At 38.1% G+C, this 19,220-nt stretch overlaps 1 protein-coding gene across 5 annotated transcripts in view; it reads left to right on the plus strand.

The window, feature by feature from the left end:
* The window catches only part of LOC102096149 (cadherin-6), a 110,009-nt gene that overhangs the window by 36,719 nt on the left and 54,070 nt on the right, over nt 1-19,220 (plus strand). For 3 of the 5 annotated variants that reach the window (XM_065052603.1, XM_065052604.1, XM_065052602.1), the window contains one exon: nt 16,356-16,729. The exons of the other annotated variants lie outside the window; for them this stretch is intronic. In XM_065052603.1, the coding sequence (XP_064908675.1) occupies nt 16,502-16,729 (228 nt within the window). In that variant the 5' untranslated portion in view covers nt 16,356-16,501. The remainder of the gene's footprint in view (nt 1-16,355; nt 16,730-19,220) is intronic. 5 annotated transcript variants of the gene reach the window in all.

Raw genomic sequence — 19,220 nt, forward strand, 5'->3', positions numbered from 1 at the left:
TCCATTTGAAACACCCTGCACTTCGGATTTTCTTCCTGCCGTTTTGCATTTTAACATCCTTCCTGCCATAACTAAAACTACAAGTGTTATGTTCACATACCTATACACAGGGAAAGAAAAAGACAGACATTTAACAAGTGTAGGTTCCACGCTGTAGAAGTTTGTCAAAGTTTTGAACAATAGAACAACTAACAACATCTTGCTTTCTCTCCCAGCCACAAGTTTTGCTTACATCCCTCCAGGTCAGAAAAAGCACATTTATGAGTTATCTGTCTCTTTCCATCCCACTCACCAAACAGCTGTAATTAAAAACAAAAACAAACAAACAAACAAACAAACCAAAAACAAAAACAAAAACTTAAATTACTTTGGAACACAAAGGGAAAACTCTCGATTTTGTAACAACTTTGCTAATTTTAAATAGAGTGGGGATTCTTTTTCCTTCATGTTTTATGTTAGTAAATGCTTTCTAGGACACATTTTGTCTTCAATTTACAGCAAGTATTCTTCCAGGTTACTACAGGGTCCTCCAGCAAATGAAGAAACAAATTGACATTAAAAAGCCACACATTTTCTGTAGGGAGTCACCTTCTGCGAAACGTACCTGCCCATAAGCATGCATAAAAATGCAGTTCCTGGGGAAAAAAAAAGATTAAATTCTTATCCTGGGGGAATGGAGGAGGGAAGTTGCACTCTTCATAAATTCAAACGTTAGGCTTAACTCAATATGAAGAGTTTAGACAGGGATGACATACTGTACTCCCCCATTTGAGAAAGAATGGCAAGGCAGGCCAGACATTGGCATTATTGGCATTTTTCTATGCAGACAACTCATTTTCCTTCATATGCTTATTCAGGACGCATGGCTCAGTTGCCTTTTCACTGGGAGCCCTCACAAGAACTGCATCCCAGCCCTTTCCCCACCATGTCAGTTCAACGGGTATGGAACTCCAATGAAGTGAACTGTTCTCTTTTCCTTTTTAGCTTTCAAGAGCAGTGAGGCATGTTGTTTTTTTTCTTTTTTTATGATTGAGAAAACCAACTCATATGTCACATCATATGTTGCAATTGGACATGAATAGGGAGCCATCCATCACGCTTCCAGATTCCGTGTTCTTACTAAAGGAGCTGTTTAAGGAGCCTTAAAAGCCCCAGATACAAATAAGAAGGACACATCCCCCCAGACTTCATCATTTGCATAGGAACTGAACTCTAGTGATTCTGTTCATGTGTATATCAGTACAAGGAGTATGTCCAGGATGGTCTTGGACTGCAGCTTTTAGATATAGAGATTTACAGAGGTAGAGACTGAGCAGCAAAGCACAGGATGCTGTAGTGACTACAGAGCTTCCCAGGACTGCTTTGGCTTTGTCAGGAGCCACTTCAGGTCCTAGAGCATGCCAGAAAGCAAGGCTGCTTAAAGTCACTCTCATCCACATTTCCCTCAAGCCTCCGGATTATGGGCTGCATCTCTGAGATGCATCTCTGAATTTCAGTCATCCTTGACTAATGAATTGATGCTGTCTGTTTTGGCATGGAGCTTGTCCCCATGGTGTTAAACTGCTGAGAACAGGGCCTGCCTGAAGAGCAAAATTGATGTTGTGACCAAGAGGGCGATCAGAGCCCTCAGTTCTGCATGCAGTTTCCTGCTTTTGATGATGCTCCCCGTGGGCAGCACAGGTGAGGGATACCCACTCAAATCCCTTGCCAGGCTGGACTCTAAGAAAATACATAACCACTAAAATGCTAGTTGATAGGTCAGAGTGCCATTGGCCTGAGCTTAATATAAATCTGATAAAAAGGTAAATCTCGGAGTGTGCCCTGAGTCTTGTCTGGCTGCATTCCAGGCTCACAGCTGGATAACCAGCTGTGTCCCAGCTCTGAAGCACTGCCAAGCTACAAGTCTTCCTGCTGCCACTTCTTCTCTTTCTCCTTGCTGCTACTTCTCATTATTTTTCCCTTTTCCCACACTTCTGCTGCACAAAAATTGCCCACCTGACAAAGAGTGTTACAGTCAAAATCTCATTATGGACACAGGGGAACACACCTTATGTGCAGAGCCAACAATTACAGTTTATTGTTAGGCTAATTAATGTTTCAACAGTAAAATCAAAATGAATTAAAGAGTTATAATAAGTCCAGTTATGATGATGTTAACATTTACAATCCATATTCTCTAATTATTGCTAATTCCCATTAATAGTACAATACAATTTGATAGTCACCAAATTCCTGGTATCTACCTCTTTTTGTCATGTCATGTTCACCTTTCTTATGAGTAACAACAGCAAATAATTAGCACCCTAAGTTCCTCACTGGGAGGAATATGTTGTTAATGATCAGAATTTCTTCTTCTTCGGTCCAGGGTCTACTCGGGGTTTTCACACAGTCTGTTGCTATTACTTTTTTAATTGGTGTTCCACTTTAGCTATAGTATACTCACTTAGGAGTTGTTGGAACAATATACATGGTATAATTTCTTTAGGGTATACACAGACAATTTCATAGAGTCAAGCTAACACAAAAAAATTATTTGCATATTAGTCACCTGTTTCAGCTAAAACAAGCAAACATAAACTAGGGGCCCGACAAGGCTTGAAGTGGCCTGTGTTAAGGTAAAACAAAATCTGCAATATTTCAGCAGCAATGGCAGTACCTTATTTCCTAAGATGCAGGGCTGCAAAAGCTATGTTCACATTGGCACTGCTGATGCATGTGCGCTCTCATACATACCAATTACGTCAGTGCTTTTGTAAGTAAAACTCTGCTTACCTAATCGTTTTCCAGTTACAGCCAAAATGGACTGAAGTCAAAGTGTTAGATGTTATTCCCCCAGACACTTTAGGTTTTCTTTCAAGCTGAACTCGCTCAGCTCTATTCATATCTGATAGAGCCACACTTTCATTTCAAGGAACAGGAGCTTGTGGTTTTAAATCTCCGTCCTATATTGGATGCTAATGTCAAGGAAATGCTTTCACCATTCAGCACTGAAATCAAAGTTCAATTACCACCAGCAATAGTAGCATTACTATAGCCATTATTAATACAGGTAGTAGTGTGCAACACACAGGTGCAATCTTAAAGATACATATATTTTTATATATAATATATATATAAAATATAATATATATTTTTTATATATATTTTTATATATACATATCAACACTCTGAATACAGTCCTAAGTGAAAATATATTACACTTCTGAAAAACTTTAGGCATTTATAAACAGAAAGGAATGAAAATCTAAAATCATAAATCTTAAATTGCCCATTTAATGAAATACCATATTTTTTCATAGGCAGCCTGAATCTTGGGTAAGCCCTACTGCTTTGTAAGTGCCCACACTTGAAAATAAGTCCGCTTACAACCTACAGTGTAAAAGAACCTGCAGTAAATCAGAAGAAAGGGCTATTGGTTAGATATTATGGAGAAGGAGCAGAGACAGGTAACTCTGAGGCAGACTTTCCCTCATATTACCCATGTGTACCTAACACCTGCATTTTTGCTAAGTTGCAAGGGCTTTAAATAAGAGGAAGAATCTAATTTCTGTTTTAAAACAGATAAATTATGGATTGGTTATCTAATTGAAGAAGCAACATTTCATTACAAGACAAATCAACAGATAACGTGCAGATGGAGCGAATAAACTGCTGGTGTAATTTTTATTTTTTCTTGAAATTTGTCTTCATCCAGCAGGTGATGAGTATCACAAACCTGTAAATGTCTTGCAGCTTATTTAAGAAAAGATCATTAAAAACAAAGTTGTCAAAACTTGAGTAGAAATAGATGAAATATTACATAATAATGAGAAGGATACACATGTATGTATTTATGAGTTTATTCATGTTCAGTTTATAATGATTCCCTGGATTTTTCCATGTCCACGTTATCTTCTGGTTTTGAATTAGTGCTAAAACATCATGAGATAAGAGGCTTAAATGCCGTTGACCTGATTTCAGTAAGACTTAGTTTTCTAAATGCCTTTGAAGGTCTGGTCTTCACATTTACTCTGTTTCTGTTTTCGGGAATGATAGCTTTGCAATTCTCACAAAATTACTCTGAGGACAAATACAATAAAGATTAAGCGATCAAACTCCTTGGTAACTGAGACTATGCAGGTACCTTAGACAGGTGAATAAACACTCATGTTTGCCTTCAGGGCAATTTGACAATTTTCAGCTTACATCAGTTTGCCCATAATTAGAGGTGAGAAGGAAACAGGAAAGCAAAAAGTGGGAGGACTTCAGGATCAAAGCTAAGTGACCTTGACAGGAAGAGGCTTTTATCTCTCCAGAAGGAAGCAGCCTAAGCTGATGGCAGCCAAAATGCACTAGAAGTGGATGCAATATTTAAGATACTGGAGTGGAACATATTATGAGTGCAAATAAGTTCAATTTTTAGGAATGTTTGAGATTTCATTAAATGCATCCTTTGTTGCAAAGCCATGTATTTCTCTAGATACAGTCAGTAAACATTTGGTTACTTCGTGTGGTATTTAAGCTCCAGTGTCTTCAGCTGTAATGCTTAAAATCAGGCTAACAAAAACATTGCCAATAAAAAGAATAGCAACAATTGAAAGAAGCAATAGTAAAACTAAGAAACATAAAAAAATAGGAGTGACATGCTGGCTCTAATGACAGAAAATTGTCATCAGTTTCAACAAGATCGAGGCTGGTTTTTTTCTGTTTAACACTTTCTGTAAGATCATCAGAGAAATTTAGTTCTGGCTCAATAAAATACTTAAGACATATAGAGTAGTCTTTCTACTACGGAAGAACAGCAGATTTACCTTTCTGTGATGTGAAGAGAAGTGTCAGGGACTGTACTGACACTTCGGTTAGTCAAGTTCCATTTCTTACTGGAAATATTTTTTTTTAGCATTAACTGCTCAGGGGAATACTTTGAATACTTTAAGATGAAAATGATTTTCTGAAATAAGAAGGAAGTCTCTCTTGTCCAGATTAGTATCTCTTTGTTTTTTTTAAACAGAGACATCTGTTTACAGGCATGAAAGCACACATTATACAGAAATAGTTTCTTCTAATTCTGCTCCTCCCAAACCACTTATCCAGTGTTTTTGATCTTGGCTATCAATCCTGGCAACTCTATGGAATTAATTCAGAATCCAAAACTCCACTGAGCAAAGAAGGCCAATTTTGCTGTCTTCAGTGGCTTGCACAGAGCAATGTTCTGCTGAATCCTGGATTGAGAACAACCATTTGCATCATACATTTTATATTTTTAGGATCAGCTCCTTCAGTTGTCTAAAACAAAATAGTAGAGCTGTTCTAGAAGCTTCTAATCACCGATTTGCTGCATATGATGATTACATAGTTATTTAGCATTAACAATATAGTTAAGAGTTGCAGCATGACTCCCACTCCCTTCCATGGAAAACAATAGCAAAGAGTCTGTCTTGAACAGATTTTAAAAATAAAACACCATATTCAAGTCTCCATTAAACAAGTGGAAGGTTTCAGTAATTCCATTAGAGTCCCAACTTCCAGAAAATACAAACTTACTTTATATCCCAAAGAGATTCTACATATAATTGCAAAGAATTTACAATACTGTGAACGCTATTAAGTTAGATTGGAATGTTTACTCATGAGAAGTAACATTTTTACAGGGATCTAATCTCATACCTCTGAACGGAACTTTTGTACTGGTTTCAATGCCCAGACAAGTATGCTTTAATAATATAAACAAAAGGGTTAGTCACTTGTATAGTGTTTGATCTTCACAGTGCATTATGCAGAGCTGTGTGAACCAAGAGAGAAAAAAAAATTGTGTGATTCTAATTTTCTCAATATTCTTAATTAAACAACTCATTAAGGTTTTTCAAAGAACTACTGACATAAGTAGCACTATTAAATACTTCAGAAACTATTCAGTCATAAGTAACGTTATTCTTTTATATATTTTCATATTCTGAGAAACATAAAATTGCTAGTAAAAACACATTAAAAAGCTCCTTTCAAAGAAGAAAGCCACCTCTCAGATTAGTGATTTGAAAAGCGAGTATGCATGTTTCCAATTCAAGAAACTTCAAGAGTTTCAGAAATGTTCACGAAAGCTCTGTTAGGTAACGAGGCACAGTGGTTGGAATTATGCACTGAAATTGTAAAGTTTATTGCCTCACTTGAAGTCACAGGCAGAGTGTAGATGCTTTTGGTGTGCAGTTGTATGATGCATTAATATCATCCTGCCTAGACAAGAATGTTCTTGTCGTCAGACTGCTAGAACATCCCTGCCATCGTGGTGTGGAATTTATTCACCCCGGATGAACCACAAACATGCCTTATTCCCATTTTAATAGTCATTATACAGTCCTAGTAACTCTCTCAGAAATGGTCAGTCCCTCTCACTGCTGCAGTTTTTTTGTTTGTTTGGTTGGGGATTTTTTGGTGGTGGTGGTGTTTGTTTGTGTTTTCTGTTTTTTTAAATGCTAACCATGAGGATAACCCAGGAGGACTTACCATCGTTATTTCCACACTCTGCCATCCAGTCTAGCCCTGGTTGAGAATATCTCTTAAATCCTTAATGGGATCTGAAGTAGGACCAAGAGATCTGAGAATGGAGGCCAGCAAATCTGCATTAGCTCTCATGTCTTTTGCTGCAGCTTCTTAAGCTGTGTAGTTAATAAGGGTAGCATTAAGAAGCTTTTAAAGAAGCTGCAACATTTTAGTACAGCCAGTTACTACCACGATCAAAGAAATAATAGGCTCTTTCATCAAAAAAAGAGGCATGACCTACTAATCTACAGTTCTTTTAACAGCACATTCGTAATGAAGTGAGTCTTAATGGGCATCCCTCTGTTTTCCAACTGATCGCTCCTGTTGGATCATATTTGCACAAATGGAGTTCACTTGCCCACAATTAGCCGAGCATTGCTGGCATTTCTGGTTTGGTAGGACTCTGCATCTGTTTCACAGTGGTAGATGACCATGGAAGTCTATGCAAAATAAGAAAGCCTTTGACAATCAAATACAAAGCCGAAGTTTAGCTGTTTCTGTCTTCCCTAGGTCCAGTACCTCATGTCCCACCTAGTGATTGTTTTTGCCTAATTTCATTGCGGGAAATTAGCAAACGTTTCTCTCAAGAAGTAAAGAAAAATACAGTGAGCTCCGAGCCTCCAGCAGGGGGAAAGATGCGAACAGGAGCTGATGAATAGTAGTAAGGAAAGCAACTGCTTTGCTCTGCCACAGATGAAATGGGACACACTGGGAACGGGTGTAGCGAGGAGAGTGCCTGTAAGAGGGAACTACAAAAGGCAGGAAGAAGAGATTAGGGTTGCAAAAGAAAAAAAAAAAAAAAAAGGCAGCAGCAATTAAGTATAGGATTGTGGCTGTCCTAGAAAAGTGAAGTTACAGTTGCAGATAAAAAAAAAAAAAAAAAGAATAATCTCTTTAATACATGTGAAAAGTGCATAAGCTCTAATATGCCTAAATTAAAATCAGGTGAACTTTGCTTACGTGTTTGTCCTCAGTTGTACCACCTGCTATAACAATTCTGTTATCTCAGTCTGTGGGCTTCTTCCAAAATAAATCGGGGTTTTAGCTATTAATATCATGCTTGACAACAATATACACTGCCCAAAGCACAATCAAAACATTCCTGTCAAAGAATTTTCTTTCTTTTACTTGTGTCTGTTATTGAGCTGCCTAATTACTACTGTCAAAAATAATCAGTCTTTAATGCGAAGATACGCTAGTGCCTGTTGAAAAAGAAACCTTACCTCCTCCTTTCTTTTATTCCTGGCTATGTATGTGGCAGTGGAGCCTCTGCCTTCATTATCACACTGCAACACTTGAGAGAGAACAGCAATGCCACTAAAACAGCTGCAAGTCCAGGTTTTTCTCTTGTGTTTGGAGAGTATCGCTGACATCTTGGCTTTGAGTAATTGTTGCTCAGCACAGAAAGGATCTGTTGTCTATGGTTCTGTCTCATTTAAGGGAGCATGTGGATAATTTTCGTCTGATAGCATAGAGGTAGATGCCTAACAAACGGTAGTCTGAGTGTGTATGGAAAATCAAAACAGACTATCTCACCTACATTAGGAAAAACAATTTTCAGGGAGAAGCCAACCATTTTTTTTTTAAATGTGTCTAAAGATTTGAAATATTTCCTTTACTAGAGATTTTTGGATGGTAGCATCTCATATCTTTCTCAGAATGGAGTCTTGTTTAAAATAGCTCTATTTTTGGTTTACAATTAGATGCCTAAAATGTAACTGAGCCTGTCTAGGGGACTTTTAAGTACCGAAGTCTAAAAAGAAACAGAAGCATTCAAACCATGTAGCTTTTTCAGTGGAGAGACAAAATGCTTTCACCTACACACTTCAAGTCACTCAAGAGTCTTTCACTTCCTATTAACTGGGTACAGAGGTGAGGCTCTTTTTTCAGACATCAAATTTCAATGCATACGGTAGACTGGATTTCTTTTTGATGACTCTCCTGCTTTGAAGAACCTGCTAATTCCTATTCATGAATAAATAAATAAATAAATAAATAAATAAATAAATAAATAAATAAAAATGTATAGGGAAAACCTTAACTTTATAAAAGCAACTGCAGGTTTGATAGTAGCTTATTACCTATCTGAAAACAGCAGTGATTTAACAACAGGATGACAACGCTGCAAACTTCTATTGAGTACTGCAACAAGGATTAAGGTTTTCCAACAGCATTTTCATGGCTCTAAGGATAATTTTGATATGGCTGAAAACCCTTTGGTTATGATTCCACACAGATCTGCTACTCTCTGCTATTAAGGTATTTGTCAGGAATAAAAGACCCATGTACAATATATGCACAGCAGTAGGAGTGCTACTGATTTGTTCTACTACTAAATTTAGTTGATTGCTTAACTGATTTAGTCTTCTTTCCATCAAGGAACAACTTATTGTAGTTTACAGTATTATTCTGTATTACCTACGAGTCACATACCTGTTCCCTGTTTTAGATTATAACACAGCATTGGTAGAATGTTTCGCTCTTCAGAGGGACAATGAAATACTGTGGAGGCCTGTCCTCACAGCCCCTGCAACAGGCAGAAGAAGATAGGAGCCTTTCACAAGACCAGCTCCTGCTCTCTGTTAATGCCACACGGAGGTAAATCACAAAGAGGACAGGATCAGCTAGAACTGGGTTTGTACTTTCTCTTCCATGTAGCTATCTGCAACACCTACATAAAGTTGCCACTCTTGCAGCAGTTACTGCTCTGGTCTGCGCATCCAGGGAGTATCAGATCCTTTTCCCGGTGTCCACAAGTCCTCCACCATATGCCAACATACAGCTGGTATGTGCAGCAAAGGTGCACATGGTGTTTAAAGCACAGATATTCCACCTCTGACTGGCACACCACCAGAAAAGAAGAATAACCTTGTGATTAAATGCAGCTGTATAACTCAGGGCATCTAAGTCCAGGTTCCAGCCTTGCCACAACTATTCTTGAAGAACCACAGAAAAGTCAATTAATGCAATCATACAACGGCAACAAGTTTTCTGTGCCATTCCTCTGTCTTGTGTGCTGAGGCTGTTTACACATACTGGATAAAAGATACACCCCCAGTGCGGCTAAATACAGAGATTTAGAGTGGCATCTCTGAAACAAGATGACACTAAGATGCTTTTCTAACAAAGGGCAAAGAAAAAGATCTGCAAAAAAGAGTAGGATCAATTAACTCATCAGCTACTGAATAAAGTTATACGGTCATCTTTTGCCACTGCCATTCATGAACTAAAGAAGGAGATATACATCTCTCTTTCCCTCTTTCATCAGTGTGTGCTTTTCTGAATGCTGGTGTTTGTGTGCATTCAGGTCCACTTGGGTTAAAGCATTTGCATTGTTCAAAAGGGCCATGTTAACAGATCCCAGTGCAGGGTGGAGGTAGTAGTTATCTTAACATTTCTGCTATATTTAGTTATTTTTATAGTTCTGGATCTTTTTTTCCTGCTGAGCACACTGAATAAAAAAAAATGAGTTTGAAAGACATTATAATCAACCACTGCTGGCTGCAATTACGTTGTGTACTTGATGTCTTCAGAAAGTCCCTCTAGTTTAAAACCACAAATCTTTCAGTTTGAATTCTCTCTTGGCTCTTTCTGTTTTGTTAATTCAGAAGTGTATTTACAGGAATGATTGCTAGACCATATGGGTTTATATAACAAAAATATCAAAAAAGCGAATATCAGAAGATTAAAATGTCATCATCTGTCTTTACACTGAAAACTGACATTTTTTTTCTGTTTATGACTGATATTTACAAATGCATGCCTCATGGACAATGAAGGAAAAAGGGCATCTGGATTTCAGAGCTGTATAAGCTGATTCACACTTGAGAAAATTAGTAGACGGAGGCTTTCAGATCTGACTGGTAATAAGAGAGACATAATTGTAAAGTAAGCTCAAACTCAACAACTGCTTTTTTAAGCCCAAGTCAATTGTGGGCAAGGCTGCAGTGTTACAGCTTCTGAGCATATGAAACTTTGTTATTTCTGAAAATATCTAGCAAGGAATTCCTTGTTGTGTATGAAAATGTATCAATATGATATATTAATATGTATGAATATGACATTGAAAATAAGTGAATTTGGAAGCCTCCATTTTTTTTAAGTTAGCTGGAATACTTTCTTTCCTTTATGCGTCTATTGCTGTTTTAACGTTTCCCTCCAGTGATGAGGAAGCAATTTTTCTGCAGATTTTCCTTACAGCCTTAATCCTTTCCTTGAAGTCTTGCCCACAGGGTAGCAGAAACACATACTTCATGTTTTTAAGGACAGCCTCAACAACGGTCTAGTGTCCTGACTCCTCTGGGTCATTCAGATTTTCTTAGGCACTTGGACATTCCTTCTTTGGTGTAGCTTTGCAACAAGATAAAACCCAAGCAAATAATCACCAGATCCTTACCTAACATGTCTCATTCCATGCCACAGACTGTCACACCTTTTGCAGCAAACACAAGACGCACTATTTGACAATTATCCTCCTCCCCCATCAATTCTCTTCCCACCTTTTGTTCCTCAGTCTTTGACAATGAAATGTTGATGTCTTCATTTTCCTCAGGCTTGATGGATTAAACACTTGCACCTGATGTATGAGCCAGGGGAAGGATTTTCTAGCAGGACCGTGTGAGTATGGAGAGTATCTCTCCCTGCACAGTCTTTCTAGGGGGCTAGTAGCTGATCCTCCTGCGCAGGAAAACTGTGAAGCTGAAACCTATGGCCCAGTTATCACGGCTGGCAGTTCATTCTGTAGAATCTTGCTCCACATCTTCTGCAAAATTAAATATAACTTAAAGATATCAGGGCAGAACCCTCCTTTTCTTCTAAAGGTGGTGGTAGTGACTTCATATAATCTAGCTGTTAATGAAGCTGGGAACTAGTCTGCATCTTTCCACCAACAACCATAAATCAGACCTGATTTTGGTGTAGTAAAGGCACATACACTGATGCATAGTGTAATCAGTTAGAATGGAAAGGCAGTGTCTCTTCTCTACATTTGTGCATTTTTCCCAAGAACCTATGCGATCTCCATGAGGACGGATGCAGTTTATTGTGTCACATAAATGGAAAAAAAAAAAAAAAAGATACAACCAACCTAACTGTTACTGTTAGCTTAATAGCTTAATTTTCAGGTCCATATTACTCATCCAGAGTATATCAGTATCATTTCCCATGCTCAGTTTCCTAAATTACTATACCACATCATTTATTAACTTTCACCTTCTCATTCAGTCTCAGCGTGAAAATAACAGTTTATTATCAATTCTTGAAAATACAATTAATGTTCATTCCAGTGTACTAATGTACCTTGATCCTAATGTGCAACGGTTTGTAGCCAACCCTCAAACAATGAAACTGTACCTAGATGACTAGGGAATGAAAGATCTATTATACTGACACTTCTGTTTAAATAAAGGATATGTCAGAAACTTTAGAGACACTGATGGTTGTTGGCATATTTAGAGGCTATTTAAAATCTAACAATCAGCAGCCCATAACATTAAAGATGTATAAATACATACAAAAACATAAATGAGTGTGTGGCATCTGAAAAGAAATCATGCTCAAGTCTGGAGTCTAGGACACTTTATAAAGCATATTCCTTTGAGAGTCTATTGAGGGGAGAGTACTATAGCGCTGAACAAAAAGGAATGAAGAAAAAATATTTTCCTTCTACTTTCTGATGCCTCTCACGGGAAGCGTCTTTGTTAGTCCGGTTTATTTCTACCATTTGGGAAGAGCAGCGCAACCTACAGTGCTGAGTGGAAGCAGAGGTGAATCCTCTTTGAGGTTTCTCATGTCAAGAACCTGCAGCCGATGCCCATCACTGTGCCAAAAAAGCATCACCAGGGCAGAGCTCCCTGATTCATAGGAATTACTCCAATAGACATATTTTGTCTTTGATTTAAATCAAGTATTTATCTGGAAGGGTGTACATTTGCACTGAATTCTCACATCGGTGGCATTAAGACATTACATTAACAAGATACTGGTGGAGAGGATGAATAGAAAGATTGACTAAAAATATCATCACCTAGGGGAAATAATTTTGAAGTAAGTTGATATTTATAGTGATTAAGCAATTGTCTTATGTTTTGATCCTTCAAAGAAGCATGAACGTAGACTTTAAATCTGTGACTTGTCACAGCTAAGACAGTTCTGTGACTGCAAGTGACATTGCTTTTATGTTAACAATCATCATACCTAAAGTTAGACTGGGATTTTTTTAAGCTTGGATATGCAGATTCCTTCTTCTCCTGTAAAAAGCCCAGATTTGCTATATATTTGAGCTGACAGAGCTAAGCCAGTTGTCTGAGGCTGTTCTACAGTAAAACCATTTTTCATTCTTGACAGTTGATTAACACAGAGAGTTCCCCAACCAGCTGATGATTGGGAGAAATGCCATGTTTAAAGTGCCTCTTTTGTCTTTTTGCCTGTCTTTGTGCCAGGTGAAGAAAATAATTTTAGCCTCCATCGCAAGGTCAAATCAGTTACATTTGCACATCTCCACTTAAAGAAAATAAAATATCTCTGGTGAATTACTTGTTTTCAAAAAAAAAAAAAAAAAAGGAAGGAGTTTGCACAAGAAAAGCTATTACTTTGCAGAGACCTCTCTGGAGCATGAGACATTGGGACCAGAGCACAAAATGGCATTTAAGAGCCACAGGAGCTCGCTCTTTACTAAAGGCTCGGCTCAGAGTAGAGTCCTCCTGTCCTTTTTGTTCACTCAACTGAATTTATCACTATGACCCGTAAAATAGTTATTAGCACCTACAGGGCAAACACACCTTGAACTTCAGTTAGTACTCACCCCAATTGCACAGTTAGTACTTACACCAATTACACACCCCAATTGTCTGTAAAGGTGTGTCGCCTCTCTTACCACTCATAGGGAGGCTGCCATGGCTTAGCTGCTCTACTGCTTCATGAAGACTGTCCAGTCAAGAAGGATATTACAGGATCATGCCCTTATTTGAACATTTTGGACACATCTCTGCAGAGAAGAGCAAAAGCCTATATTTCACAGCTATGATATCATTCTTGTGAGCTATATTTCAGTATGAGCCACTATAAAACTTCTCCCATGACATCAGAGCTGTGAAATATAGCTGACTTCAAGTGCAAAAAATTCTCCCGCAGGAATAATTGTTTCCTGGCAATTGGCATTTCAAGGACTGATCCTTTAAAAGGCTGGCACAAATCCAGTCCAGATAATTCTGCTCCAGGAAGCACTACTGAAGAAACATTATGTTCAGGAACAGAAGTGTGGGGCCCTACTGTGGGATTTGGCTGTAGGGACAATGAGACGAGCACTGGGCGAGCCTGTCAAGTGATCATTTTCACTCCCTCATGCCTCAGCAATCCATGCAGGCTTCACTAATAGCAAAATAATAGGTTTGCTCATCTGCTGTGCTCCCTACCTCAGAGGCTGTCTCCCCAGTAAGGTGAGCCACCCATGCACAGCCAGATCTACGGTCTCATTCACCTCCTCACGTCTGCCCTCCATGAACAGGTCACTATGGGGGTGCTGGTACAGATCGCCAGTGCTGCCGCTGCCCAGGTCACTAATTAACTGACCTGGGCAGGTCCCAGACTCTCCATAAAGCAATCTGACAAGAAAAAGGAAATTCGAAATATTGTGAGACATAATCTCCTCTTTCATATCACATCAGGGAAGACGCCCACTGGAACAAACTCCACTCAGAGAAGGGTGTAAGAGGAGTGGATGCTGGCAGACTCATAAAGGACAAGACTCTGTGCAGGTCAGCAGGGAACAGGAGGAGGATAAGAAAGACTATAAAAACTGGGAGAGAATTAAAGCCACCTCAGCTCTTCCTAGACTGGGGCCTGAGTCTGCCCATGCAGTCCTCTAGCGACCTGCACATTTATTTGCTGGTACTCCACGAATCACACTGAAGGAATTGCAGAACACATCCTAAATCACAACACTCAAATCTGTACACGGACACAGCTTCCATGACAGAGCTGTTTTTACCTACAGAAAGTTCACTGACATTCATGAGAGCTAACTAGTAACCTTCCCTCTTCTCCAGGGGAAAATACAGTGCTTCAGAATTAATTGTACCTTTTCAATACTTCCTCTAAATGCTAAAAAACTGACTTCTTTTCACCCAGAACTTACTTTTTTATGGTATTTTACTTTATGAAGCTTTAAAACAATACTGTTTGAACAGTCCTGTTCCATTATCTACTATCCATCTCAAAGCTAAGTGGTATTTCTTTATAGAAAATGATTTACTAAGAGGAACTGTAAGAGACTTGAGGTTATTTTATACAATTTATTACTAAGAGCAATAACAACCAGAAGAGTGGCTAACCTGAGGCATTGTAAATGTTTTAACTCCATCAATGTAGCTCAAAGGCTACATTCTGCCTGATTTACACCTTGAAAAAAACAAACACAAATAATATAGGAAAAAAAAATGGCCTTTTATATAGAATATGATCCAAGTACTGTTGTGTGAAATGTTTACAAAATGAAATAAATAAAAAATTCTCTTTTCAATTTGGTATAGTCTGTCTGTCATTCCATGATCTTTATTTACAAATACTGAGAGCTGCTGTATTGAATTTTGAAATGGTTCAGAATGACGTATGGTTTTTTGATCAGGATATTGAAAAAAATAACTTTTCCAAAGAGCATCTGTGCAAAACCAAATTAAAATTAATCAAATTATTCTTCTCTAAGTGTATGGATCTGTTTGGACTAAAGATTTATCAAGTTGTTTATGAAAATATATATATTGTGGAATGTTTCTGTCAACTAATTCTGATTTCTTCAGATTATAAAATGTTCCAAAGCAGTTCATTAGGCATTTTGCCTGGCAGGTTATCTGAGACACACAGTTTAATTTCTTCTTCCTGAATAGAAGCTTTCACCTTTTTTAAAAACTGAAGAATTATCCACACTACGCTATGGTACTGTATGTATAGCTTTTTTTCATTACGAAAATCATTCAGTCTTCAGACATAGGGATCATTTTCATAATTATTTTGTAGGTGCACAGATATTTAGTATTAATAATAGTAAGGAGTAGCTAGTACAAGCTCACAGAGATGCACTAACTGTTTGGGGTTTGTTTTAGAAGTTATTAATGAAAGTATTTATGTATAGAACTATGTATTTAAAGAACCAAAACTCAGTATAGAACTCTGGCAGTAGATAACTGAGGTAATCAAATTGTCCACTTAACTACCTACACAGTATCTACCGGGTCTAGTATGTGGGACATATTGACAAATATGCATGTTTATTTCACTAACTTGTTTACCTGACCTTCCTAAATGAAATCAAAGGCAAAACTCCTTAAATGTGAGGGAAAATCATGGAATTATCTAAGTTCAGGCTCTTCAGTCCATAACTATAGCAACAGAATGCCTCCTGGGAAGACAGAGTGCACTCTTGCTAGGCCTTCTTTGGTATAACAAGGTAACCTCATCAAGGTCCCCCGTCAGAAACTGATCAGTTACACCTCAAATTCCAGGCAGTAAAAAGAGAAAAGCCTGGTTTGTCTTAGCCAATTAATGGAACTAACTGGAGTTAAAGGAGTGGGGAGGAAATAAATAAATGAATGAATGAATAAGTGAATAAATAAATAAATAAATAACAACACAGGCAACTCACACAAACCCAAACATCACGACTCCTTCCTCCTACTCAGTATAGATTCACAGAAGTTATTTGAAGGACCAGTTGCAACATTTTGAACCAGAAACAGCCCAGCTTTCCATCACTATTACTCTTCTACTTTTTGGACTTATTTGCTGTAGTGATGAATGTTAAGTATCTTTGAAAATGCTTAAAAAGTTGGTATTTTTCTTTTCAGAGAACCTTTCAGACTGTGAAGACTATTTAAAGGAAGACGGCATGAGATTGGATTCAGTACAGTAAAGTAGGTTAGTTTGAGGACAAGAAAAAAAAAAACAAAAAAACAACAAAAAGTCATTATTTAGACCTTCTTGTGTTGCCGTGATGAGAACTTACCACTGCTTCTGGCTGCTGTTTTGGGCTGGTCAGCCCCACCAAAGTTTCTTAACCCCACTATCCAAAAGGACTAGCGGCTTTCCAGAAAAGGAAAAGGTTTTGGTATTGTCTGGAAACAGCAGGCAAGACCTTCATCGTTCCAAAAGGAGCTGGATGTGGAATCAGTTCTTTTTATTGGAGGAATACACAGGAACTGACTACCAATATGTTGGCAAGGTAAGACTCTTTCATACACATCTATGTTTTGATTTTAGAAGCACTAGAAAGCCAGCAATAACAAGTAGGTAAAAACAATGCTGGCTACAGCTTTTAGTTCACCTTTCTGTCTACCCAGATTCTGCTGAGGAGTAGTTCAGCAGAAAGGTTAGTACACTTCAGCTTCAAATTGTAACCAATAGCAGGAAGTTCCTCATCTAACCAGCAAGTCCCATGACCAATCATGCACAATTATGGTGAATGTTTTCCTTTTCATTTTTGTTTGGAAATAATGCGGCTTCATTATAGGATGGTCTGGGCCAGATTTTTAGCTTAAAATGTGATCTTTTTTTTTCCCGCTCATGCTCATCAATTTTCCTAGAGTCAAACTATATAAACTAGAAGAAGTTTTGTTCCAAGATACTCAGGGTTCACAGTACACACATTTTGTTGAGGATTCTCTATGTAGCAAAAGGCAACCATTTCCTTTTTTTTTTCCACTGCACACAACAATGTTGCAGCCATTTTCTGATGAGCTTTTGTGGTGCCACTGAGGTCTCTGTGACATGACCATAGTATCACAAGCCATGCTATTACAAAGAGTTGAAGAACACTTTGCTTGTACACTAGAAGCAACCGACAGCTTGAAATTTCTAAGTTCAAAGCATGCTGACAGTTAAAAAAGGGTCTCTAAAAAATAATAAAAATTACAATTAAAAAAAAAATAATCATTGCTTCACTCTGAGAATATCCACCTCCCCAAGCAGCATACCTTCATGTGAATTGTAGAGCTAATGCACTTGTGGTAAGTCTAGAGACTCTACACTGCCCAGGGTGCCATAGTCTATAGGAGTCTCTCTTGCAGAATTCAGAAATTATGCTATTGATGATGACACATTCAAAATAGAAAAAATACAGCTTAGTTTTCCAAACTAAAGTGGGATTGTCTCTGATCTAGTTTGATCTCTCAAGCTTAGCAAAGGCTGCAGATCACAGTGGTTTGACATTTTATCTCCCTCTGCAAGCTTCTGAGCATTCCCATGAGAGATGGTGGCTGCTTTTCTTGCCTGCCAATCATCTGTCAGTCAAAGTTAGATGTGACACTCCTTTCCTGTTAACTGGCTGCAAGGCACAATTCAAATGAAGAGCTAGTCAGCTGGTGTAATACTCATAGAGCTCCAACCAGGATAATCAGCATTCATAAAGGGTAACATTAAGACCATTCTACAGCAAAAAGCCAAAGGCAGAGAATCCTCGGAGAGGAGAAGCAGAGAGGGAAGACAAGAGGGTAAGAAAAAAAGACAGAATAAGAGAGAAGAACTAAAAAGACAGACATGGATGGAGAAGAAGCTTTACAAAGAGAAATCAAGATAGAGGAAAGGGACATCAAATGAGGATAGAGGATAGGAGTCAGGAGAAAAGGGTTACCTAAAGAGAGCACAAATAAAAACAGAAGATGAGATGGTGAAGGAAGAAGAGGGGGGAAAAAAAAAAAGGTAAGAAATATAGAGTCAAGGAAAACAACAACAACAACAACAAAACAAACCCAAACCTCAAAACAAACAAACAAACAAACAAAACCAACCAACACCAAGAAAACAAAGGACACCCTTCTTCCACATACACTCCTCTTTCACAGTCTGCTCAGGGGGGATGGGGTAACAGGGAATCTCTCTCTCCAAAGATAAATAATGTGCTGCTGAGGCAAGTCCTACAACCTGTCATTTTCACTGTGAATTTTGACATTAAACCTGCTCAGCCCCAAGCCCTCCATTCTCTCCACTGCAGAATTTTAGTAGAAACTATTGGCTACAGAGGGACTGACAGTGGAGTAAATATTCCTGCAGGAAAAGTTTGCTGATAGCTTAAAAATGATTTAATTGGACCAGAAAATGAAGAAAGTTTGAACTGGAGTCATTGAGAGAGAAAAAAATGTAGTTGTTATTTTTAAAAGTTGTTGTTCTGCCTATTGGTACTTTAATACACTTACGATCAGAAATTGTAGAAATGACACATAATGTATAAATGTCATTGATTCTGTGTCCCTGGGCTGTTCACAAGTGGCCTTTCACATGTCTTTCAAATGCCAGAACTGCTCACACCCTTGTAATTGAACAATTAGCCAAGAGGCATGGAAGAGCAGCCATTTATTATTAGAGAAAGTTGCGTGTTGGTGTGAGTATAGATGATAGAAACAGCCAAATGTCTCCAAATGAAGGTAACCAGGCAATTTAACTGAGCAATTAAACTTGATTGGTGTGGGCAAATTGGGATAACGAACATGTTTATGAAGCAGATTTTTTCTGAGAGGACTAAATGTTAACCTTAAACATAAACTGAAAATATTAAGAATATTTGGTTATCGTCTTTTTATTCTCTTATACCATAAAGAAATGTGAACAGGAAAATCTTTTAAAATAATAGGGATGTACATATGTAAAGAAGAATTGTGCTTATGCTCTACTGTATAAGCAGTCAGACCTGGGTCTTCTGCGTTTTTTGTGGTTAGTGG

The sequence above is a fragment of the Columba livia genome, chromosome 2 (assembly GCF_036013475.1).
Source record: "Columba livia isolate bColLiv1 breed racing homer chromosome 2, bColLiv1.pat.W.v2, whole genome shotgun sequence".
Taxonomy (NCBI): Eukaryota; Metazoa; Chordata; class Aves; order Columbiformes; family Columbidae; genus Columba; species Columba livia.